The 25,175-nt window shown below is 43.2% G+C and overlaps 1 protein-coding gene across 7 annotated transcripts in view; it reads left to right on the forward strand.

The window, feature by feature from the left end:
• The window catches only part of PPP2R5C (protein phosphatase 2 regulatory subunit B'gamma), a gene marked incomplete at its 3' end in the record, with an annotated part of 131,638 nt that overhangs the window by 76,887 nt on the left and 29,576 nt on the right, over positions 1-25,175 (forward strand). For 6 of the 7 annotated variants that reach the window (XM_079701348.1, XM_079701349.1, XM_079701352.1 and 3 more), the window contains 2 exons: positions 4,343-4,542; positions 24,732-24,842. In XM_079701348.1, the coding sequence (XP_079557474.1) occupies positions 4,343-4,542; positions 24,732-24,842 (311 nt within the window). The remainder of the gene's footprint in view (positions 1-4,342; positions 4,543-24,731; positions 24,843-25,175) is intronic. The other variant, XM_079701354.1, reaches the window with a different exon arrangement.

Below are 25,175 nucleotides of genomic sequence, written 5' to 3' on the forward strand. Positions count from 1 at the left end.
TATGGTGTTGGGCCTCTGGGTGGTGTCCTGGGCAGCTGTCCTCTTCACACCCCTTTCTAGTTACAGAGCCCTGTCACGGGGGTCCTGACAGTGCCCACAGGCTACAGAACTTTGTCTCATATGGTGCTATTTAGTTGGTATTCTCTTTCGGGCTTAAGACTGCTCATTAATATGTCCTGAAACAAGAATGTTGGTGTTATTAGTCCGTATACAGTTTAAAATTAAAGTAAGCCAGTGTCACTCATGGGCAGAATTCAAAATCCATTCTTTTTTTAAATTCTGCTTCATAGGAGTAATTGTAAGAAGTGGGTCAAATCCAGGGTCCTGTTTTATTACCTAAGAGTCAGGCACTCTTGAATACCAAACACTGAAGTGTAATATACCAGCAGTGTCCGTCCCAGTTAGTTTTTATCATTTGGTCCACATTACATGATAGTCAGAACAGGTACAGGTTGTATTCTGTCGTACCTTTTTTCTTCTTTCAAGATTAGCAGTGCTAACTTAATATTTTTTAAGGAGCTTATTTTTTAATTACAAAAATAACTCATACTGTTAAAGAATCAGAATACATAAAGGTAAAAAAGCCTATTCTTCTACCACCTCCACTCATTTTTATCCCCCAGTGGTACAGTCCTGTTAACACAGCAGAAAGTAAAGATTTTTAAAATATGGTGACCAATTAGAAGCTAAATTAACTTGCATTCAAAAACCATATGGAAATATTTGATAGGGGCTACTTATGCAACATTTTTACAACTATATTCAATTTGATTGGTATAATATACTTTTTTTTAAACAGTGCAGTTATAAATGTAGCCAAATGAGGTTTTAAAATATAAAAGAGTTCATGAGATTATGCTCACAAACTTTTTTTTATAAACTATAAACGAAAATAGTACAGTAATACCTTAGCTGTCTGGAACCCTGGGAGAATTGACAATTTCCAGAAAGTTGAGATTTCCTTGCTTTTTAGAAGAATTTTAGATAGAAATTTTATGAAAAAAGTAAAATATTTTACTCTGCTCTTCCTTCTTATCATAATAGGTTTGTTTTAGTGTTTTGGTGACAGCTGAGTCATCATCAGGTGGCTCTTAGGGGTAAATGTGGCTTCTCAGTTCTCTGCGCCACCAAGAACATGAGAAAGCCAGAAGGTTCCAGGTATACAAGGTGTGGCTACAAAATGCACTCATTTAAGATGATCCTGGCAAAGTGGAGGGTGAGCAGAGGTGTAGAATTGAGTGAGGACTGAAGCCAAGCACGGAGCTTTTCATTGAAAAGGGCTGGATATTTGCATGTACAGAGACCCAAACATTATAGTGACTATTACTCATTTAAGTGATTCCAGTCACCTGGACTCAGAATGTTTATGGATCACAGTTCGGTCCCCATGGTCCCCTGAGTACCCTTCAGGCAGCATGTCCTCACCCCTTGGACCGGCTGTGCACTGCTGACCTCTGCGTGCAGTGTGGGAACTAGGGGAGCTCCCCAGGAAATGGGCCATTCCGGTGGCTGTGCTGAGTGCCTGCTGTTTGCAGGGCTCCACACTGGGCGTTAGTGGGTACCGAGAACCAGGAAACAATCACCTGGGACCTGCCCTCAGAAAGCAGCTAGATGGGGAAGAAGTGCCCAGCAAGGTAGCCGCCTGTTCAAGGCAGTAGGAGCTTAAAGACAACCCAGAAGTACGTCCTCTCTGACCAGGCAGTGAGGGAGGCCTGAGCAAGAACCCCAAACAGGAGGGGGCGGTTAGGGCAGGAAAGGAAAGCAGGGTGGCCGGGGCGGGCTCTGAGGCAGAGAGAGGCGGGTGGAAGCAGGAGCGCCAGGCCCCGCCCCCAGGCGCCCACTGGGGTGCCGCTGGTGTGGGGAAGGGCGCTCAGCAGCTTTGGTCCCAGGACCGACCCCTTCACGCTCCTAAAAACTATGTAGGACCCAGAGAGCTTTTGTTTATGTGGATTTAGCTACCGATACTAACCACACTAGAAATTAAACCAGAAAAAATGTGTGTTTATTAATTCATTAAAAATAATAAACCTTATTACATGTTAACAGAAATATCACACTTTTATGAAAATAGCCATATTTCCTAAAACAAAGACAAGTTTAGTGAGAGGGTGGCATCATTTTCTCTTTTTGCAAATCTTTTTAATGTCTGGCTTAATAGGAGAGAGCTGGATTCTCCTGTGTGCCTCTGCGTTCAGTCTGTTGCCACATGTTTTGGTTGAAACAATGTAGGAAGACACTGATTGGGAAAAGGAGGAGTATTTTAATAGGCTTTTCAGATAGTTGTGGACATTTTCTTTGATACTACACCAAAACTTAACAAACGAGAAGTTTCTTGAACGAATCTGCAATGTGGAATCTGAAGCCATGTTAATAAACTGTCTGTACACTTTATTACATTAAAACCCGGTGGACTGGGACTTCCCTGGTGGCGCAGTGGTTAAGAATCCGCCTGCCAGTGCAGGGGACACAGGTTCGAGCCCTGGTCTGGGAAGATGCCACATGCCATGGAGCAGCTAAGCCCGTGCACCACAACTGCTGAGCCCACATGTCATAACTACTGAAGCCCACGCACCTGGAGCCGGTGCTCCACAACAAGAGAAGCCACCGCAGTGAGAAGCCCGTGCACCGCAACGAAGGGTAGCCCCCGCTCACTGCAACTAGATAAAGCCCACGCGCAGCAACAAAGACCCAAAACACAGCCATAAATTAATTAATTCATTCATTTTATTTATTTATTTATTTATTTATTTTTTTTTGCGGTACGCGGGCCTCTCACTGTTGTGGCCTCTCCCATTGCGGAGCACGGGCTCCGGATGCACAGGCTCAGCGGCCATGGCTCACGGACCCAGCCGCTCCACGGCATGTGGGATCTTCCCGGACTGGGGCATGAACCCATGTCCCCTGCATCGGCAGGCGGACTCTCAACCACTGCGCCACCAGGGAAGCCCTAATTCATTCATTTTAAAAAACAAAAACAAAAAACAGTGGACTCTCTTGCCCTTTGAATGGCTCTTTTGCCCTTGACTGATACTGTAACACCATTTATTGATCACGTGGAAAATACTGGTTCACTGAGTCATGCAGATCTTCGGAGCCATTTTGCAGATCTTGGACACATTTCAGTCAATGTGTCCATAAATCCTATTCGTTAATATCACCACTGATTGATTTTCACCGAAAAAAGCTGTCAAGCTCACACTGGCAGATTGGAGTTTTCCAAACCTCCCAGAATTCTGGAAAGTCACACAGAGCTCCATCACTTTCCAGCCCTGCACTGACCCTCTATGCCTGTATCTCGTCTCTGTTATGTCATTGTAAAGATTACATTTTGAAAAAAACAAAAAAAAAAAGATTACATTTTGTAAATATGTATAAAGCTTTTAGTATGGCACCTGGCCCTGGTAAGCACTCCCTCCCTCAGTAATATTATCATTTGCGCCCTTTCTACATTGTTGACATCATGTGTAATGTGCATTGACCGTAGCCCACATTGAGGGAGGAGATGTGCTTTGTGTGGGGCACCAGGGTGGAGACCCTCACAGCATGTGTGTGACAGCTCGTTTGGGCAAGCTGCACACTGATGCCGCTTGCTGTTTGCCAGCTGGCCGGTGCCCTTCCCCTGTAAGTTTAGAGCAACAGCAGACCTGAGGGAGCATCCTTCCCGTGACCTTTTCTTACCTCACCTGTACCTACTGTGTGCAGCTGTCACGCAGTGTGGGTGTCTGTGCCCCTCACCCCGCACCGGGGCTGTGGTTTTTGCCTCTTGTTCCACTGCCCAACACAGTGCCAGCATGTGATCCTTGGTGCTAGGTTATGTTTGTTGAATGAATGCATTTAGAAGGAATTTATTTTGAACAGTACTCTGGACGTGGCTTCAGAGAAAGTATAGAAACTTTATCATATGAAGCACATGATCTGAGCAGTGACTAGCTGTTTTTTTTTTCTTTCATTTTCTTTAAGGAATGTTTAACCTCTATTCACCCCTACCCCATCTCTTGTTTTTTTCCTTTTTTTTTTTTTTTTTTTTGCGGTACGCGGGCCTCTCACTGTTGTGGCCTCTCCTGTTGCGGAGCACAGTCTCCAGACGTGCAGGCTTAGCGGCCATGGCTCATGGGCCCAGCCGCTCTGCGGCATGTGGGATCCTCCCAGACCAAGGCACGAACCCGTGTCCCCTGCATCGGCAGGCAGACTCTCAACCACTGCGCCACCAGGGAAGCCCCATCTCTTGTTTCTTGAATCTCTATTAATTCGAAATAAAAATAGTAGAAAGCTTAAAAGTATTTCACAATAATTCTGGGTTAAGCATTTTTGCAGTCAATATACTTTGCTTTCTCCTTTTCAGATGTTCCTCCTGCTGATCAAGAGAAGCTTTTTATCCAGAAGTTACGTCAGTGTTGTGTCCTCTTTGACTTTGTTTCCGATCCACTAAGTGACCTAAAGTGGAAGGAAGTAAAACGAGCTGCTTTAAGTGAAATGGTAGAATATATCACCCATAATCGGAATGTGATCACAGAGCCTATTTACCCAGAAGTAGTCCATATGGTAAGTGATTACGGTTTAACCAGCGTGTCCCAAACCTGAGTTACAAACAGGACTCTGATATTCTTAGACTGTGCTAAGACATTTGAGCCTAACATGACACTTGCCACGAAAAAATCCTCCTGTTCAAAAATTTGTACTTGTACCTTGAAGAATGAAAATCTTTGTAATATGGCCTGGATTACAGTGAGGGACCTTCTAAGGAGGAAAGCGCTCTACATGTGTTAACTCATTTAATCCTCACAGCTACCCTGTGGGGTAGAAATGTTAGAACTTTCATTTGTACTTACTGTCTTACCCTCTTTAAATTTTTTTTAAGATATATAACATTAATATAATAGTGCCCATACATAATTTAGAAGGAAGCATGTTGTCCATACATGTACAGGAAAATTCTAATGATGGGGAGGAGTTAAGACAGTGGTGGGACCAAGCTGGTGTCAAGACAGTCCACCCTGATGGGCTGAGATGCACCCAGCTCTTGTCATCCTGCAGTTAGTTCATCGTTGGTTTCATTCAGCCCCAAAATCTCAGTCTCCTGTTTCCAGGTCCTTTGCAGGTCCCATCGTGACCTCAGTCACTACCACCTGGAAACATTTCATGTGATACCATTACTAAAACTCTTAGGTTTGACACTGAACTCCAGTTTTCTCTTGAGTTTTTTTGAATTGTTGGTGTTTTGTCTGCTTTTGAAATAGTACCCCCCAGTTACTAGGGAATCCTCGTGGCTTAACATAAAATTTTAAATGCTGATTTCCATTGAACTCCTTAAGTTTCTCATTTTTTCCCCAAAGCTATATATTTCAAAATTGACTAGACTCGTTGACCTAAAATATGTTTCTTTCTTACGTTAGTATGTTTGCTTTGGAAAAAGAAAGTCGTGTTCTTTTTGCATTCACAATCTGTTGTATCCAAAGTTGAGATCAACCTGATTAATTTATTATTGTTAACTCTTACAGTTCAGAATTTACCAGCATGTAGTCAGCCTAGGACTGTGAGAGCCGTTTGGGTTCCTCCACCAGACTCCCACCAGAAGAACCGTCACAAGCATATACTGAGCAGTAAATCCTCAAAAACCTCACCCATTCAAACTAAGGAAAATTGCGGAATGTCTTTTTTTTCCTCTCGGTTTCAACTCTCAATTACTCTGGAAGGCCTCCCAAACCCCAGAATCACAAAGAAAAATCTCTAATATTTTCTCCTAACACTTTCATAATTCTGTTGTTCATAGTACATTTTGTAATCCTCCTGGAACTTTTTTTTTTAATGGCTCAGGGTAGGGATATAACTTTGTCTTATAAAATGATTGAAAAATCATTAGTCCCTACATTGTGTGTTGAACATTCCATTTTCTCCGTCAATTTTATTTATTTTTTTATTTTTTTTATTTTTTGCGGTATGCGGGCCTCTCACTGTTGTGGCCTCTCCCGTTGCGGAGCACAGGCTCCGGACGCGCAGGCTCAGCGGCCATGGCTCACGGGCCCAGCCGCTCCGCGGCATATGGGATCCTCCCGGACCGGGGCACGAACCCGTATCCCCTGCATCGGCAGGCAGACTCTAAACCACTGCGCCACCAGGGAGGCCCTCTCCGTCGCTTTTAAATGCTGCTTTATTATATATTAAATTCATTCTCTTTTTGAATTACGTGTACTAATATGTCATCTATTAAATTTATAAACACGTAAGTTTATATTAAATGACACGTATGGAAGGTTTTTCAGTTTCGACGGAGCCTCGGCTGCCAGCAGTCCCTGAGTCCCACTCTTAACCCAGGAGGGAGGAGTCTGCGGAGCCCAGTGAGGCGAGGCTTGGTGGGTTGGGGTCAGAGGCCTGCCCTTGCACCACGTCGGGCCTGCCTGCTTGAAACAGTCTCTCCCTTGCGTTTCACAGAGGCGGTGCGCATTACCAGAACCACGTAGGAGACCGGAAGCCCTTGAGACTTTTTTTAGATTAAATAATCATTACTTCTTGTCTCCCTGTTAAAACTACGTCCTAATAGCCAGGTTCTCCTCCTGCCGTCTTAGCTTTGTTCCCCACCCGGAAATTCAAGCCATCTTCAGAGTATTGGGCACTTTATTTTGCCCCTAAAGCACATAGCAGACACTTCCTGAGCATCCACTGAGCACTTTTTCAGGTGAGGAAGTAGAGTGGTGACCAAGGCTTCTGCCCTCCCAAGGCTCTGACCAGTAATGTGTCATTTTAGGTTAAGGTAAGGCAGTGAAGGAAGGTGAAACAGGGGATGTAGGTAGAGTTACAGGACTGCCCACGAGGCGGGAAGAAGGTGCAGAGAGAAATCTGGTACAAGATGAGTTACACTGTCCCATGAAGATATGTGCACAGGAGGTGCTTTTCCGCGTCACTGAGAGAACAGGGGACAGACAGTTCATTCTGTCCTCTGACTGGAGCGAGGCGAGGGCAGGAGAGAGCACGGCCGTTCCCTTACCTCGAGTGAATGAGCGGTGCGGAGCAGAGAGGATTTGTGTTTTGTTTGCTGTTGTTGTTTTGTTTTATATAAAGACAGAGGGCATTGATGGCAGATACATAATGAAGGAGAAGGTGTGTGGTGGGGATGGTACTTGGCAGTGGTTTCTGACCCTCTCAGAAGTAGCGAGTGGGTGCAGATTTCAAGCAGCCAACAAAAGGCCTCCACCCCAAGCAGTGCCTGGACCCAGCAGGGCAGGTAGAAAAAATGTGGGCCCCTTTGTAGTTCCCTTTGGACGCCCCTGGTGTGCTTACCACTGAAGTGGCACTCGGCCGACTTGCTTGAAGGATTGCCTGGTGTGTGTGTCTGTGTGTGTGTATGTATTTTTGTTTTGTCATAGTTGTTTTTTGTTTCGTTTTGTTTTGGTTTTTTCAGCCGCGTCATGTGGCATGCAGAATCTTAGCTCCCCATCCAGGGACCGAACCCGTGCCCCCTGCAGTGGAAACGTGGAGTCTTAACCACTCGACCACTAGGGAAGTCCCTGTCGTAGTATTTTTAAAGACATTAATGCCCACTTCCCGTGAAGAATCCAAAGCTCTATAGATGTTATACTTCTTATGCTTGCTTCTTTTAAATATGTTGCCTATTAGACTAGGCTGCTGTATGTTTTTTAACAGAGTTGTTGAGAGGTAATTCACATATACAGTCCACCCCTTTAAAATGTACAAGTCAGTTGTTTTTAGTGTATTCACAGGACTGTGCAGGCATCATCACATCTAATTTTGTAACATTTTCATCCCCCTGAAAGAAATCCCATACCCATTAACCGTTACTGCCATTCCTCCCTCACTCCCCACTCCCCACCCCCCACCCCATGAGTAATGCCCTTACTCATCTACTTTATGTCTCTATAGATTTGCCTAACCTGGATCTTTCTTAGAAATGGCATTATACACTATGTGGCCTTCGTGGCCTTCTTTCATTTAGTGTAATGTTTTCAAGTTTCATCCATGTTGTAGCGTGTGTCAGAACTTCTTTTTATTGCTAAATAATATTCCAGGGACTTCCCTGGTGGCACAGTGGTTAAGAATCCGCCTGCCAATGCAGGGGACATGGGTTCAATCCCTGGTCCGGGAAGATCCCACATGCCGCAGAGCAACTAAGCCCGTGCGCCACAATTACTGAGCCTGCGCCCTAGAGCCCATGAGCCACAACTACTGAGCCCGTGTGCCACAACTACTGGAGCCCGCGCGCCTAGACCCCATGCTCCACAACAAGAGAAGCCACTGCAACAAGAAGCCTGCGCACCACAACGAAGAGTAGCCCCTGCTCGCCGCAACTAGAGAAAGCCTGCGCGCTGCAACAAAGACCCAACACAGCCATAAATAAATAAATAAATTTTAAAAATAATAAATAATGTTCCATTATATGAATATATACCACGTTTTATTTATCTATTCATCCATGGATGGACGTTTGGGTTATTTCTGCTACTTAGCAGTTATGAATAATGCTACTGTGGCCATTCACGTACAAGCTTTTTGTGCATATATGTTTTCATTTCTCTTGAGTGTTTACCTAGGAGTGGAATTGCTGGTGACGTGTTAACACTATGTGTTTAGCGTTTTGGAGAGCTGCCAGACTGTTTTCGAAAGTGGCTGCACCGTTTATTCCCACCAGCAGGGATAAGGGTTCCAGTTTCTCCGCATTTTCAATACTTGTTACTATCTGTCTTTTTGATGGTAGCCATCCTAATAGGTGTGAGGTAGGATCTCACTGTTTTGTTTTGTTTTTAACATCTTTATTGGCGCATAATTGCTTTACAATGGTGTTTTAGTTTCTGCTTTATAACAAAGTGAATCAGTTATACATATACATATGTTCCCATATCTCCTCCCTCTTGCGTCTCCCTCCCACCCTCCCCATCTCACCCCTCTAGGTGGTCACAAAGCACCGAGCTGATCTCCCTGTGCTATGCGGCTGCTTCCCACTAGCTATCTATTTTACGTTTGGTAGTGTACATATGTCCATGCCTCTCTCTCACCTTGTTACAGCTTACCCTTCCCCCTCCCCATATCCTCAAGTCCATTCTCTAGTAGGTCTGTGTCTTTATTCCCGTCTTACCCCTAGGTTCTTCATGACATTTTTTTTCCTTAAATTCCATATATATGTGTTAGCATACGGTATTTGTCTCACTGTGGTTTTGATTTACGTTTCCCTCTTGACTAATGATGTTCAGCACCTTTTCATGTGTGCTGTGTATTTTGATACATCATAGACTGTAGTCCTAGAAATTAACGGAACCTTATAGATCCTCTAGCCTGACTTTTATTTTCCAGACTTCAAACACTTAGGTTCAGGGAGATGAGGATGAACAGGAGAATTACTCAGGAAGGAAAACTCCTGGCATCTAAATTCTCAGGCCTAAATTACATAAACTCCATTATCTCTTAATTTCACTCATTTTTAAAATATAGTCAACCATCTGTTTTTGTTTTTTTTCAATTGACTAATCTGTTTTTCAGGCATTGGCATTTTTCTCATAGTGAAAACACTGACAGCAAAACCAAGCTAATAGTGTAGCCACTTTTTTCACAGAACACCATTTTTACTTGGAGAATGACTGACAAACAGGTTATTCAGACTTGGATATTTAGGGAGCATTTTCTCACAAAATAAAATTAGAATGTCACTTTAAGGAAAAGAATTGACAGTGTTTGTTGCCAAAGATAAAATTTGAGCTTTCAGGCAAAATTTTGAATTTTGGAAGATTTGTATCCACCAGTGCAAGCTTCAGCTTCCGGGTGCCGCAAGCTCTCCTGCTGAGATTGGTGTCGTTATGAATGAATTAGATCTTTAATACACACGACAAAAGGAATGAGGCATGGTGATGCCTGCACAGTCCTGTGGATATACTAAAAACAACTGAATTGTACACTTTAAAGGGGTGGATTGTGTTATATATGAATTATCTCTCAATAACTCTGTTTTTGAAAAGCATAGCAGTCCAGTCCGATAGGCAATATATTTAAAATATATGGATACACATAATTCAGTGAGGCCAGTATTTTCTAAATGACCAAAACTGATGATACAAAATCATTCATCGGCCAGAGAGCCGTTCAAAGTGCAAGACACACCAGTGGATTTTCGTGTATTAGAGACCCCCTCATTGATAAGATTTACGATTCCACAGAGTAGCTAACCTTTAGTAAACTACCACTTATCAAGTTTTGGTGTAGTATCAGAGAAGTCCACAATTATCTAAAAGGGCTATTAAATACCCCTCCCTTTTCCAACTACATATCTGCTGGAGACAGATTTTTCTTCCTGTATTTCAACCAAATTAACATTCTGAACATAGAAGCAGATGTAAGAATCCAGCTGTTTTTTATTAAACCAGACAGTAAAGAGATTTGCAAAAATGTAAAACAGTGCCACTCTTCTCACTGAATTTGTTTTGGGAAATTCTTTTATTTAATATGGGTTTTATGAAATAGCTAATGTTATGAAAAATTTATTTTTTATAAATTTATACTGACAATGGGTTTGCTATTTTTTAATGAATGAATATTTTTTAAATTTCTCTGCTTTAATTTCTACTGCAGTCAATATCCATAGATATAACTTTCATAAACAAAAATTCTTTGGGATCCTCAATAATTTTTAGGAGTTTAAAGGGGTCCTGAGACCAAAAAGTGTGAGAACCACTCTTCTCAAAGAGTGCTGCTCCAAGGCCGCAGCACCAGCGCCACCTGGGAGCAGGTCAGAAACGGCGTTTCCTGGGTCACAGCGCTTTGTTTACACGTATTCTCCAGGTCATTCTGAATGGCGTCCCTGCCTTGCCCCCTGAGGTTAAGCCCTCACATACTACCTGTGACAACTCTTAACTACCCCTGGGCTGTCAGTTCCCAGAGAGAAAGGTTTGGGATGTCAGAGGCTCAGTAATGCTCACTCGACAGAGTCTCCTGCCTGGACGAGGGCACTAAGACTAGTCATAGTCACAGATGAAACCACCTGCAGGTCAGAAAAGGAATCGGTTAGATCAATGGTTGAATGAAGTGCATGGCTCAAAAGTGCTTCACGTCAAGGTGGACCTCTCTAGAATTACCCACATCTTTGGTGCTGGATTACTCTGTAGAAGTCAGTGAATAAGATGTGGGGTGTGGGGCTTCCCTGGTGGCGCAGTGGTTAAGAATCCGCCTGACAATGCAGGGCACACGGGTTCGAGCCCTGGTCCAGGAAGATCCCACATGCTGCGGAGCAACTAAGCCCGTGCGCCACAACTACTGAGCCTGCGCTCTAGAGCCCGCGAGCCACAGCTACTGGAGCCCATGTGCCACAACTACTGAAGCCTGCGCGCCTAGAGCCTGTGCTCCACAACAAGAGAAACCACCGCAATGAGAAGCCCGCGCACCGCAACAGAGTAGCCCCTGCTCGCCGCAACTAGAGAAAGCCCGCATGCAGCAATGAAGACCCAATGCAGCCAAAAATTAATTAATTTATCAATTTAAAAAAAAAAAGACTGCCCTTACGCAGTCTACCCTTACCTGTCCGGGAGACTGTGTTCTAGAGGAATAGAGAGCAAACTGTTAATAGTAGCTGCCTTTGGATAGTGTGATGATGTGGATTTAACCCTTTTATGAGTAAATTTTTATAATTTCAAAAAATTTTCAGAATGATCGTGTATCACATTTGCCATTATCAAAAATCAATAAATGCGTTTTTCTTTAAAAAACCGTGTCGTGTATAGTGTAATAGCAGTACTGTCCTTATCAGGACTCATGTTGGGTTTCCAGGGAAAATGAGTTCATCACAGTATTTTAATCCGTACTGCTTGTAAATGACTAGATAGTACCTTACAAGTTTTCTTTCATGCTTAGGGTTCAAATCAACATTTTCTGTTAAGGTCAGAGGAGTTTTTCTTGGGTCCTTGTGGGAGGTTTCATGCCCAGATCCCCAGGATGATTGTCTTGTGTTTGATTTAAGGATTGATGTTGGACAGTCTCCTACTGTTTTTATATCTGATATTTACAGTGTGTTCTGGAAAGTATTCCTTGTTGTAAGGGTGAAGATAGTTTGGAAATGAGAGAGGAAAGGATGTTTTGAATTAAAGGAGTAGTGTATTAACCAGTGAAGCTTCAAATAGTCTACAGATTTCTTTCAGGTAATGATTTAAGTCACGCATTCCTCTTTTAGTTGTTTTTGTTTTGCCAAAGTCACAGTAACATGGGGTAAAGAAGCACTGCCATCATCGATGAGCTAAGGGGAGATTAAGGCATAAAGAGCTTTTTGAAATCCAGCGAATGATTTTTCTACTTCAAATACCCAGTGAGCCATTTCTTGGAGATTTGTTCTTATTTTGAGAGAATTACCCTTTGTTTTGTTTGATGTTTTTATTAAATGTGTGCTTATTTTAAATAAGTGAAATAAATACAAAAAGATAGAGAAAAAAAGTTAACCTTTTTCCATACTCCACCCCTCGCCAATTCTACCTAAACCCACCCCCACCTCCAACCGCAACCAACTTAACTTACATGTATTTTTTTTTCCAAAAGACTACTAAGTGATCTTCCCCGGTGGTCCAGTGGTTAAGACTCCACGCTCCCAATGCAGGGGGCACAGGTTCAATCTCTGGTTGGGGAACTAAGATCCCGTATGCTACATGGCGCTGCCTAAAAAAAAAAAAGGCTACTAAGAAACTTTGGGGGATGATGGGTATATTTATCATCTTGATTGTATAATGGTTTCACAGATGTATGTAAATGTTAAATGTATCGAACTGTACACTTTACATACAGTAAGGTTATACCTCACTAAAGCTGGGGTTTTTTAAGCTCCTAAATTGATAGGTATTTCTTTTGGTCTAGGGGCACAGTGAAGAAATTACTAAGACATTAAGGGCATTGTGAATCAAGAAGGTTTGAGAACTTAGAGCCTATTGAATATTTACTATCTTTCTGTAACGTTTTAAATTAATTTTAAATTTACATTCGGCAAGATTACGTTTTTAGTGAAGAGTTCTCTTGGGATTTGATAAATACGTGTAGTCATGTAACCACCACCGCCACAGTCAAGATATAAAACAGTTTTATTACCCTCCAGAAAAGTTCTTCATGCTACTCCTTTGAAGTCAGACCTTCCCCTTATCCATTATCTCTGGCTACCACTAATCCGTCCTCTAGCTCTGTCATTTTGCCTCTTCCAGAATGTCATATAAATGAACTCCGAGTATGTAGCCTTTTGAGTCTAGCTTCTTTAACTTAGCATAATCTGTTTGATATTCATCCATGTTGTTGATGTATTAGTGGTTTGTTCCTTTTTCTCAGTAGTATTTCATTATATAGAGGTATCGTGATCTGTCCACTTCCCAGTTGAGGAATATTTGGATTGTTTCCAGTTTTTAGCAATAACGCTGCTATAAATATTCATGTACAAGGTTTGGACATAGGTTTTTTTTTTCTTAACTTGGGTGAGCACATAGGCGTGGGACTGCTGGGTCGTATGATTAAGTATTCATTTAACTTTCTAAGAAACTGCCAAACTGTTTTCCAAAGTAGATGTGCCATTTTTTGCACTCCCGCCAGCCACGTACGATAGTTCTAGTTGCTCCAATCCTTGTCAACATTTGGTGTCTTCAGTCCTTTTATCTCATTTTGACTTTAACTTGCATTTCCTTGATGATTAATGATGCTGAGCATTTTTTCCTGTGTTCGTTTGTGTATCTTCCTTGGGGAAGTGTCTGTTCAGATCATTGGCCTGTTTTTTAATTGGGTTGTTTTCTTATTGAGTTTGAGACGTGTTTACATATTCTGGATACAAATGCTTTGACAGATAAGTGATTTGCAAACATTTCACCTTGTGCCTTGTCTTTTTATTTTAACAGTGTCTTTTACAGAGTTTTTTATTTAGATGAAGTCTAGTTTTTGATTTGTTTCCTTCATGGGTAGTGCTTTTGGTGTCATATATAAGAAGTCTTTGCCTAACCCAAACTCAAAAAAATTTTCTCCTCAAGATTTTCTAGTTTTACATTTAAATCTATGATCCATTTTGTCAGTTTCATTTCTGGGCCTATGGATGTCCAAGTATTTGTTGAAAACCATTTGTTGAAAAGACTAACCATACTCCATTGAATTGCCTTTCCACCTTAATCAAAAATTAATTCATATTCGTGAGTCTATTTCTGGATTCTATTCTGTTCCATTGATCTAGGGATCCTCTTGCTTGTGCCATACCGTCTTCATTATTGTCACTTTATAGTAAATGTTGAGATCAAGTAGTATGAATGTTCCAACCTTTTTATTCTTTTTCAAATTGTTTGGCTTTTCTAGTTATTTTATCTTTCCAAATAAATTTTAGAATCAGCTTGTTGTTATCTACGAAATATCCTTCAGGGGTTTTAATTGGAATTGTATTGAATATGTACATTTGGAGAGAATTGCTGTCTTAACAATATTGAACCTTTCAATCCGTGAACACAGTATATATCCCCATTTTGATCATCTTTGTTTATAGTTTTCAGCATGTAGATCCCCTATGTATTTTTTTAGACTTATAAATATTTTATTTTTGGGTGCTATTGTAATTGGGGTTTTTTATTTTCTATCTCTAATTGTTTCTTGCAGTTGTATAAGGTGCTTCATATTATTCAGTACATAAATATTAGTATTATTAGTTGAATTGACTCCTTTATAACTATAAAATGATCCTTTTATCATTGGTAATATTATTTTCTCCATAACCTACTTTGTATGATATTAATATAGCCACTCCAGCTCTCTCTTGACTAGTGTTAATGTGTATATTTTTCCTTCCTTTTATTTTTGACCAATTTGTATCTTTATATTTAAAGTGGGCTTATTGTAGACAACATATAGTTGAGTCTTGCTCCTTTATTCAATCAAACAATCTCTGCATTTTGGTTGAGGTACTCAAACCATTAACTTGGATTGTTAAGTACTGATGTTGTTGGGTTTAAATCTACCATCTTGCTGTATTTTTTCTCTGTTTATCCCATCTGTTTTTTGTTCCCTTTTCCTCTTTTTCTTTTTTCTTTTGGATCAATTGAATACTTTTATGATTACAGTTTCTCTCTTTTGTTGGCTTTTTAACTATCACTCTTTATTGTTCGATCTCAATTATTTAGCTTTTCTAGAATGCATCTTTAACTTGTCACAGTCAGCCTTCAAGTGACAATACACCATGTAAATATCAGTTTACAGCGGTGTACTTCTATTTCTTCTCCACGAGTCTTCCTGCTATTGTCATTTTACTTCTTCGTATGTTATAAACCCCACCATATATTATTTTTAGAAAACAGCTCTATTTTAAAGAGATTTAAATAATTTTTTTAACTCTTTTATACTTAACCAGATAGTTATCATTTTCAGTGTTCTTCATTCTGGTATCCATCTGATATCAGTTTCCTTCTGCTTGAAGGACTTTCTTTAATTTCTCTTGTAGCACAGATCTACCGGTGATTAATTCTTTTAGCATTTGTTCATCTGAAAAAGTCTTTCTTTTGCCTTTGATTTTTTTTAACAGATCTTTATTGGAGTATAATTACTTCACAGTACCATGTGAGTTTCTGTTCCACAACAGAGGGAATCAGCCAAATGCATACACATGTCCCCATATCCCCTCCCTCTTGAGCCTCCTTCCCATCCTCCCTATCCCACCCCTCTAGGTCATTGCAAAGCACGGAGCCAATCTCCCTTTGCTATGCGGCTACTTCCCACCAGCCAACTATTTTACATTCGGTAGTGTATATATGTCAGTGCTACTCTCACTTCATCCCAGCTTCCCCCTCCCACCCCATGTCCTCAAGTCCATTCTCTATGTCTACCTCTTTATTCCTGCCCTGCAACTAGGTTCATCAGTACCACTTTTTTTTTTTTTTAGTTTCCATATATATGCATTAGCACACAGTGTTTGTTTTTCTCTTTATGACTTAGTTCACTCTGTGTGACAGACTCTAGGTCCATCCACCTCACTACAAATAACTCAATTTCATTTCTTTTTATTCCTGAGTAATATTCCATTGTATATATGTGCTCATCTTTATCCATTCATCTGTCGATGGATTGCCTTTGACTTTGAAAGATATGCAGGCATACCTGATTTTATTATGCTTCACTTTATTGCACTTCGCACATATTGTGTTTTTCACAGATTGAAGGTTTGTGACAACCCTGCATCAAGCCAGTCTATTGGCACTGTTTTTCCAGAATCATTTGCTCATTTCCTGTCTCTGCGTCACATTTTGGTAATTCTCAAAATATTTCAGACCCTCCAACAGCAAAAAGATTGACTCTCTGAAGGCTCAGATAATGGTTAGCATTTTTTAGCAATAAAGTATTTTTTTAACTAGGGTATGCACTTTTTTTTTTTGGACATAATGCTACTTCACACTTAATAGACTACAGTATAGTTTAAATATAACTTTTATAAGCACTGGGAAATCAAAAACTTTGTGTGAGTAACTTTTTTCTGACATTCATTTTATTGCAGTGGTCTGGAGCTGAACCCACAATACCTCTGGTGGTTATAGAACAACAGGTCAAAGTTTTAATCCTTTAAAAATTTTGCTCCACTGTCTTCTCGCTTGCATTGTTTCTGATAAGAAATCTGCTGCCATTCCTATCTCTGTTCCTCTGGACATAATGTATCTTTTTCTCCTCTGGCTACTTTTTAAGATTTTTTCTGTTGTTCTTTTTAAGTAAGCAACTTGATTATGATGTGCCTTGGTGTAGTTTCCTTCTTTTTCTTGTCTTTGGAGTTCGTTTATAGTTTTTAGGAAATTTAGGAAAGTATTTGGCCCTTATCTCTTCAAATATTTTTTTCTGTCTCCCACACCTTATCCTTTAGAGGCTCCACTGAAATGTGTGTTAGGCCTCATAGAGTTGTTCCACAGCTGACTTATGCTCTTTTTTTCTAAAGTCTTTTTTTTCTTTGTGTGTTTCATTTGGTGATTCCCTTTGCTGTCTTCAAGTTCAGTAACCTCTTCTGCAATGTCTCAGCTTTTGTTAATTTCCCTCCGTAAATTTTTCATCTCACATTGTAGTCTTCATCTCATGTAGTTTATGTCTTTTCAATATCTTCATGTCTCCACCTAACTTTTTGAACACATAGAATACTATTTTTAGCCTTATCTGTTAATTCTACCACTGTGTCAATTCCAGGTCAGTTCAGTTGATTGGTTTTCCTTCTTGTTATAAATGATATTTTTCATGCTGCTTTGTGTGTCTGGTCAGTTTTTATTGGATGTCTGACCATGTGGATTTTGCCTTGATGAGTACTGCATACTTATATATTTCTATTAATATCTGGAGATTTGTTTGGGATGCAGTTACTTGCAAACAGTTTGATCCTTTTGGTTCTTGCTTTTAAGATGTGTTAGGAAGGACTATAGTCATAATCACCCTATGGCTAATTATCCCCCATGACTGAGACAAGACCCTTCTGATTATGAGCCCAGTCCTCTGTGAATTAATGGATTTTTCCAGTCTGGTTGATGGGAACAGGAACTGCTCTGGCCCTGGGTGAATACTGGGTCTCTCTGGTCTTTTCAGGTGGTTCTTTTTGCAGCCTCCAGTAGTTTTCTCACCCTGATGGGCCAATCAGTCCACTTCCTGAGTAGTTCAGGAGGACCTCTGCGATCTCTGGAGTTCTCTCTGTGCAGCTGTCTTCTCTCTGGGACTTTGCCTTGCAGATTCTAACCACCTGTGTCTGCTTCACCTGGGTTCTTCCTCCCTGTGCTGCAACCTGGAAATTCTATCAAAGGAGAAAGCGGGGCATTTGTTTCCCACCTCTCAGAAATCTCTCTCTGTCTTGCACTGTCTGAAATCCATGTCTTGCAAACCAGAATTCCGTGTGTTTTTCCTTGGGTTTTTTGGTTGTTTCAGGAAGTAGGGCAAATCCCATTCCTGTTACTCTGTCTTGTCCAGAAGTGTAAGTCTCTGCTTCATTTATAATAGATACTCAATCAGTACTTAATTCCATCCACACAAGTGATCCAACAACGATTCTAGAAAACATACTAACCGAAGGTTATTTGCATAATTTATAATTTTGTAACTGTATGCATCTAGTCAGTGGGGAGGGGGCACACAGCAAGAAAACGGTTGGGTCTACATATATGACTAGGAAGTAAGTACTTTAGCTCTGAAGCTTCCCTTTTCAGTTCATTTCTATCATGTAGAATGCAGAATGTATAGTTTTTTGTTTTGTTTTTTAATTTTTATTTTATTTTTTATATTTATTTATTTATTTGGCTGTGCCAGGTCTTAGTCGCAGCATGTGGTATCTTTTAGTTGCGGCATGCAGGATCTAATTTCCTGACCAGGGATCTAACCCAGGCTCCCTGCATTGGGAGCACAGAGTCTTAACCACTGGACCACCAGGGAAGAACAGTGATGGTAAAATCCAGTTGGTGGCTATATCGTTAGTCACTATAAAATTCAACTGTTTTGCATTGAGGTTTTTCATAACAAGATATCAGGGAATACATCATTCAGAAGCCTTATGTAAAACTCACCTTTGGACCAGAGTAAACAACTTAAGAAAAACTTCCAGCTCCAATGCTGTGTTTAAATAACACCAATTGAATTATAAGTATTACAGATGAGTGGCTATCTTTTATAGGTAAATTTTCTATTCTTAAACTCAAAAATAAAAGAATAAACTCCTATGCATAATTATAAATGACTAGCATATTTTCATTTGCAGAAGATGCTATTATACCCTTAGTTGTGAAATGGTCATAAAATTTAAAAGTCCACTGTTTGAAAACTTGAGGGTAAATTTTCTTTATTAAGAATTCTACAAAGATTTGTAGGTATTTATTTCTATATCTTTAACTTTGATTGAGAGCATATTTTAGTGATTGTAAAGATAGCAAGCTGTTCAAAGTAAGAGTTTAGCTTGTAGTTCTTTTCTTCGGGCATCTATTTGGAGGTAAAGCTGCATTCTTTGAAAGCAGCTCTTGCCTTAGAGAAAGTGGCGATGTGAATTCGTGGAGGAGGAGACCCAGCTTCACTCACCTCTCGTGCGAGTGCTTGCTCTGTGCCAGGCAGTGCCGTGGGCCTTGGGAGGTGGTGCCAGGAGGGAAGACATTAGGCCAAGAATTACCCGACCATCCGGTTATATTTGAGACAAAGATCACAAAGAAAAGGGGCAGGATGACAGAAGAGCTTGAAATCAGGGACCCAATTGGGCCTGGGGTCCGGGGAGGCTCCCCTGACAAAATTACACTGCAGCTGAGAGCTAAGGTTTAATCGGGAAGTTTTCAGGTTATTACTTGGTGTTGCAGTTAATAAGGTGACTGATAGCTGCTTTTCCCAAAGGATCCACTTGCTCTCAGCAGGTCTTTGAGGATCTACTAGTTGCCGGGCGCTACGGCAGGTGATGGAAGGTCAGCAGTGAGTGAATCGTCAAGCGAACATTCCCCAGGATGATACCTGAATTCTGCTGTGAAACCAGATTGAACTAATTCTACAAGTGAGGAAAGGGACAGTTCTTCCCTTTAAGATTGCTACTAGGATTTTAACCATCCACCTAAAAAACGAGTTAGAGTTACATGTAAGATTGCTTTTAAAGTATAAATTGCTTTGTGGAGAAGTTACATCTTTGTGATACAGTGTCATCTCACGCTGGAGAAGGGAAGGGTCCTCGTTCATTCGGGTGTCCTTCGGCGCCTTTCTTAGGATCTTCATGCTCTCATTGAAGCCTTGTAACTGGGTTGTGAGTCCCTAGGCCCTTGGTCATTTTTGTGGCCTAGTACCTGGGGTCCTCCTGTCAGTTGTGTTTCCTCGTTGCCTGTTGTTGGTGGAGAAGATGTTGCTGTTAGGTTTGGGTTTTGGGTTTTTGTATGGGTGGCCCAGCTGTGATGGTCTGACTGTTGTCTCCGTTGGTTTTTCCAGTTATATCATTTGCAACCAAATGACAGCTTTCTATTTAAAATATAATGTGGAGGGGCTTCCCTGGTGGCGCAGTGGTTGGGAGTCTGCCTGCCGATGCAGGGGACGCGGGTTTGCACCCCGGTCCAGGAGGATCCCACATGCCGTGGAGCGGCTGGGCCCGTGAGCCGTGGCCGCTGCGCCTGCGCGTCCGGAGCCTGTGCTCCGCAACGGGAGAGGCCACAGCGGTGAGAGGCCCGCGTACCGGAAAAAAAAATAATAATAATGTGGAAGGGCTCCCTACCTCCCCACCTCCGAAATGTGTCTCTTAGCAATATGACCCTCAGAACCTGGCATTCCTGTTACAGGATACAGAGCTGTAATTTGGCCTTTGGTGGACTCACCTTTATAAACCCTACCACATGAATAAAACAAAATCAATAGCATAGTAGAAAACCCTTGGGGCATCCCTGGTGGTGCAGTGGTTAAAAATCTGCCTGCCAGTGCAGGGGGCACAGGTTCGATCCCTGGTCCGGGAAGATCCCACATGCCGTGGAGCAGCTAAGCCCGTGCGCCACAACTACTGAACCTGCGCTCTAGAGCCCACGAGCCGCAACTACTGAACCCTCATGTTGCAACTACTGAAGCCTGCGCACCTAGAGCCCATGTTCTGCAACAAGAGGAGCCACCACAGTGAAAAGCCCACGCACTGCAATGAAGAGGAGACCCCGCTCGCCGCAACTAGAGAGAGCCCGCGCACAGCAACGAAGACCCAACGCAGCCCCACCCGCGCCCCCCCCAAAAAAATAAAGAGAAAACCTTTGTGGTTTTAAACAGAGAACTGAATAATCAACCTTTCTTTCCTTGTTGTCTCTGAAATTAGATTATCAGCGTTGCTTTTTAGAGCGTATCCCTTCCTGTCTTAAACCTTTATATGTTCCGCTGTACTGCAGTTGTGTCACAGCATGAATATTTTATTACTTCACCCACTGGTGATGAATATTACAGGTATAGAAAGGCTGCGTGTTATTGAATTGTGAGAATTTTGCATAAACGCTTCTTGAGCCATTTTGGTTTGCATTTATTCAATAAATTTAGCAACTGGGAGAAGAAATCTGCAGGATCATTTAAATACTGAAAGTAGAAATGTCAAGACAGCTGTAAAAGCAGGTGCTTCCTACTACCATGGTCAGTCCACGCCACACTCGGGGGCTGTGTTAGTCACATATGTGCACACCTGCACGCGTGGTGACGTGTCTGTTTCACACGTGCCCAGTGCAAAGAAAGGATTTCCCTCTTTCAACAGGTGAGGAAACCAAAGCTTGAGCAGGCTTCTCAGTCTCGGGTCCTGGTCTGAGTGAGAAGAGGGCCTGGTGAGGCTGTCCCCTGAGGCCATGCTGCCTCTCTGTGCAAGAGCTGATTCTAGCTCTGTGTCCAGGGATCACGGTGCACTCCGAATCAGTGTATCTCAGCCGAGAGGTTGTGATGGATCTGCGTGATCTGCATCAGATCTAAGACTTCTTCAGCTACTGCGGAAACAGATTCCCTCTGGTTTCCATGGCGTGATGCTGACAACGATCGCCTTCTGTGGCTCTCAGACTAAACTCCACCGCATGTAGACAGCATGCAGATGTCAACACCACGGCATTTAACTAACTTGACCCCTGAAGCTGCTGTGCTAAGAAATGTTGGCGGGTTAGAAACCCATGGCCAGCTCCAGGTGGCCTGCTTTTTGCCTTCTGCTCTTTAATCTACATATTAGTTTTTAGTATCTTTAGCCTTTTCTAGAGGTGAGCATTAAATCGATGTGGTAGGAAAAGAGGGTAGAAATTACAGTGTGAGGTTTTTGTTGTGTGAAAGATAGAACTTTTTATCCATTAGAGTTGGCCAGTAATAAAACTTCCTGGTTCAAGGATGGTCATCCTCCCAGGACATGAAAAGGGGACTTTTGCATTCCAAGCAAGTTGGTCTTTGGCCCCTTGCAGGCCCCTGACTCAGCACCTGGGATTCGGTGAATGTTTAGGTGTTGCAGACGGGCTGTAGCTGACTGAACACTGTGCAGTGGGACTTCAGCTTTAGGCTGGAATCATTAGCTTTACTACAGCAGGTTACTCAGGAATCTCCGCTGACTGGATCAGTCAGAGTCCTTCCAGAGACACAGAACCAGTCGGATGGAGACAGACGGAGAGAGACAGAAAGAGGGAGGGATGGATGGATGGATGGGTGGGTGGGTAGGTGGATTTTTGAGGAACTGTCTTATGCCTCGTGGAGTCAGACGGGGCAAATCTGAACTCCGTGAGGCAGGCTCAGACGCTGCCATCCACAGTGGAGTTACTTCTTCCTCAGGGAAACCAGTTTTGCTCTTAGAAGGCTTTTCACCTGATGGGTTGAGGCCCACCCACATTCTCCTTTACTTAAAGTCAGCTGATCTAGAAGTGACCACAATTACTAAACGCCATCACGGTGACACTCAGATTGCTGTCTGATTGAATAATGGGTACTCTGAGCCGTCACACGGGTACGTTTTATTTTTTTCAGCCATCGCCTTTAGTCACAATCTGTTATATCTCCCTTCCCTGCCCCTCTGGTTCCAGCTGTCGCACCTAGTTTATCGCTTCAGTCCCCGACTCAGAGCCTCATCTGTCCCCACCTTCCCCTTGGGGAGCCTGGCCGGTGAGGGACCTGAAGTGGGAGAGGAGGGGCCGAGGGCCGCAGTGCCTGTGCCTGATGTCCTGTGGCAGCCTGGCCTCTGCCCGGGTGGCAGCCCCTCCCAGGGGGCATCTGTGCTCTGGAGAGCGTTGGGCTTCCCGAAAGACCCTCCCTGAGGGGCAGCCATCCCCCCTTGTGCCCCAGCCTCCAGCCCCTGCCCGGGCGAGCTGACTGCTGCTCTCTCCCCCCTGACCCCCGCGACCCTCACGTGCAGCCTCTGGGGTGGCCCGTGTGTGTGCTCCCCTCTAGGTGCCCTGTGCCACGATATCACGGGCACTCGGGCAAGTCTCCCAGAGAGGCAGCGCGGCGGTGCCCACAGACACCTCTGCCCCCTGGGGACGCAGCCTGGATCCACGGTCCCCACCCTGGTCTCTGGGCGACTCTTGGGGCCCCCGATCACTGGCTTTGAGGGAGAGGATTGGGAAGCCCCCCCAGGAGTGCCACGCCCCACAGAGGCCTTGGGCTCCTTTCTGACCCTGTCCTCTCTGCACTCCACGGCCGGGGGTGACAGGGCTGGTTCTGCTGCCCCCATCCCCACCCCGCAGGCCCAGAGGAGACGGTGGCCGGGCTCCTAGTGTCCCCTTCTGTTCTGTGGGCTTTGGGATCGGGGGGCCTGGGGACCAGTGATGGAGGACGCGCCCCTTCTACCTGACAACACCTGTCCCAGCCTGTGTTCGCCGGTCACTATGGTTTGGGAGACCTCTTGCAGGGCCCTGTGCACACACCCCATTCACCGGTTCCAGACCTCCTCTTCTTTTTACTTACGTCAGAGGAGCATTACTCATATTTCTATTAAAAGATTTCTTTCATTCCCTGTTTCTGGCTTTTAGTTACTTGTTCCAGCCATTCTTTGTTGCTCCCGTTCCTGGACTGTCTGCGTCTGCTCCTCTCACACGGCGCAGACAGCAAACATTGGATGCTCGGAGCTTCTAGGGCCCAGGACTTGGGGAGTGTGTGTTTTACTTCATGGAAAATGGTGTTGCAGGAAGACAGGATAAAACAAAACAGGTGCCATGGAGTTTTAGCTTGGTCTTTACAAGACTGTTATCTGAACAGCCAGGTTTGCTCTGAACTCTCCGTAGAGACCCTCGCTGTTGTAGTGGAGTCGGATTCTGTCTTGTAGGTCGGGTGTTTTGATTCTGTGCTTCTGGGCTTGGAAGGACGGAGGGCTTTTTTTGATCACTAGAGTCGAGCTCTGTAACCGGCATATGGCGTGTTCAAAGATTCGGTGAGGTAACATATTTAAACTGACTCCGAAAGAAACATAGGTTATAAATTGGTGATGGTGAAAAACTATATCAGGAACCTGTCAATATATGTTGTGCTTTATTCATATTAACCATACAGGCAGGAAAATGTACCTGTGCTCCAAAGAATTGTGGATTTTATGTAGAAAACATCTGTTGTAAATAAAACACGCTGATTTTTATGAAATGGAGATTGCTTGGAGCCTGGGGTGGGAGAGGGTGGTGAGGGACAGTACAGGGTGGAGAGCAGAGAAAAGGGCCATGAGGCATGCAAGGGAATCATCCAGACTCCAGAGGAATCTCCTCTTTGTGTGTCCCGTCCAGTCCCTGGGCACACGGACCAGGCTGTCCCATGACATGCCGACTCCTGTCCTTGCTAACATTGCGGCCCTTTCTCTGGAAACGATCCTCTAGCCACCCACCTGGAAATTACTGTGTCTTGACTGTTGCCGCTCTCATCACTGTCACTGCAGAGGACTTCTTTGGCAGGGAAGCTGTGCACGACCTCCGGTGTGAAGCGGCCTCTGCCATTTTCTCAGCGTTTTCAGTTCTTTGATCTCTGCTGTTTCTTTCGTAATCTCACCCTTTTCTTACTAGCGCTTTGAACTTTCTCCTTGCTCTGCACTTACTGGATAGAACAAAGGCCTTAGGTGTCATCCCTGCCCATCAGCATCTGTTGGCACTGGTTATCTGAAAGGTCAGGCAGGAACCTTGGTGGCTGGCTATCTACGGCCGTGGGTCTAGCTGTGGCTCTGACCCAGGCTCTCAGGACCCACACCACTTCTGAATTTGGAGAATAAGGACGAGCCAGATAACCACTGGAAGCAGTTATCATTAGAATTCCTTAAGATTGTTTTAAATGTTCTCTGTAAATATGTTTAATGTCCTGGTTATAATTATAGGATATGTGGATTTTAGTTTGCAGTTAACATGTTTCGAACATTACCACCTTCCTCCAACCCTACGGGAGCAGAATTTGACCCAGAGGAAGACGAGCCAACGTTAGAAGCAGCCTGGCCTCACCTGCAGGTACTGGACTCTGGGGGTGCACCAGACCCAGAAGGGTGGGGGTCAGCATGGGGTCGGGGGGTTCTCCGAAGCAGGAGCCCTGGGCCTGGGCCTCTCCAGCTGGTCGCAGATGGGCCTCTGCACTTCGGTGTCATAGACCCTGCAAACCTGTACATGTGAGAGAAGTATTTTAGCAAAAGAGAGAACATTTAATGGCTTTTTGTTTGTTTGGACACTCGGCAGAAACTACAGAGATACAGAATTGTCAGTATATTTTCAGTGAAAGTGACCGTGGAATTGAGGTCGGAGGTCTTATGCAAACATTTCTCAGTTTGTGTGCCTGCTGTGCGCCCC

Source organism: Hyperoodon ampullatus, assembly GCF_949752795.1.
Source record: "Hyperoodon ampullatus genome assembly, chromosome: 3".
Taxonomy (NCBI): Eukaryota; Metazoa; Chordata; class Mammalia; order Artiodactyla; family Ziphiidae; genus Hyperoodon; species Hyperoodon ampullatus.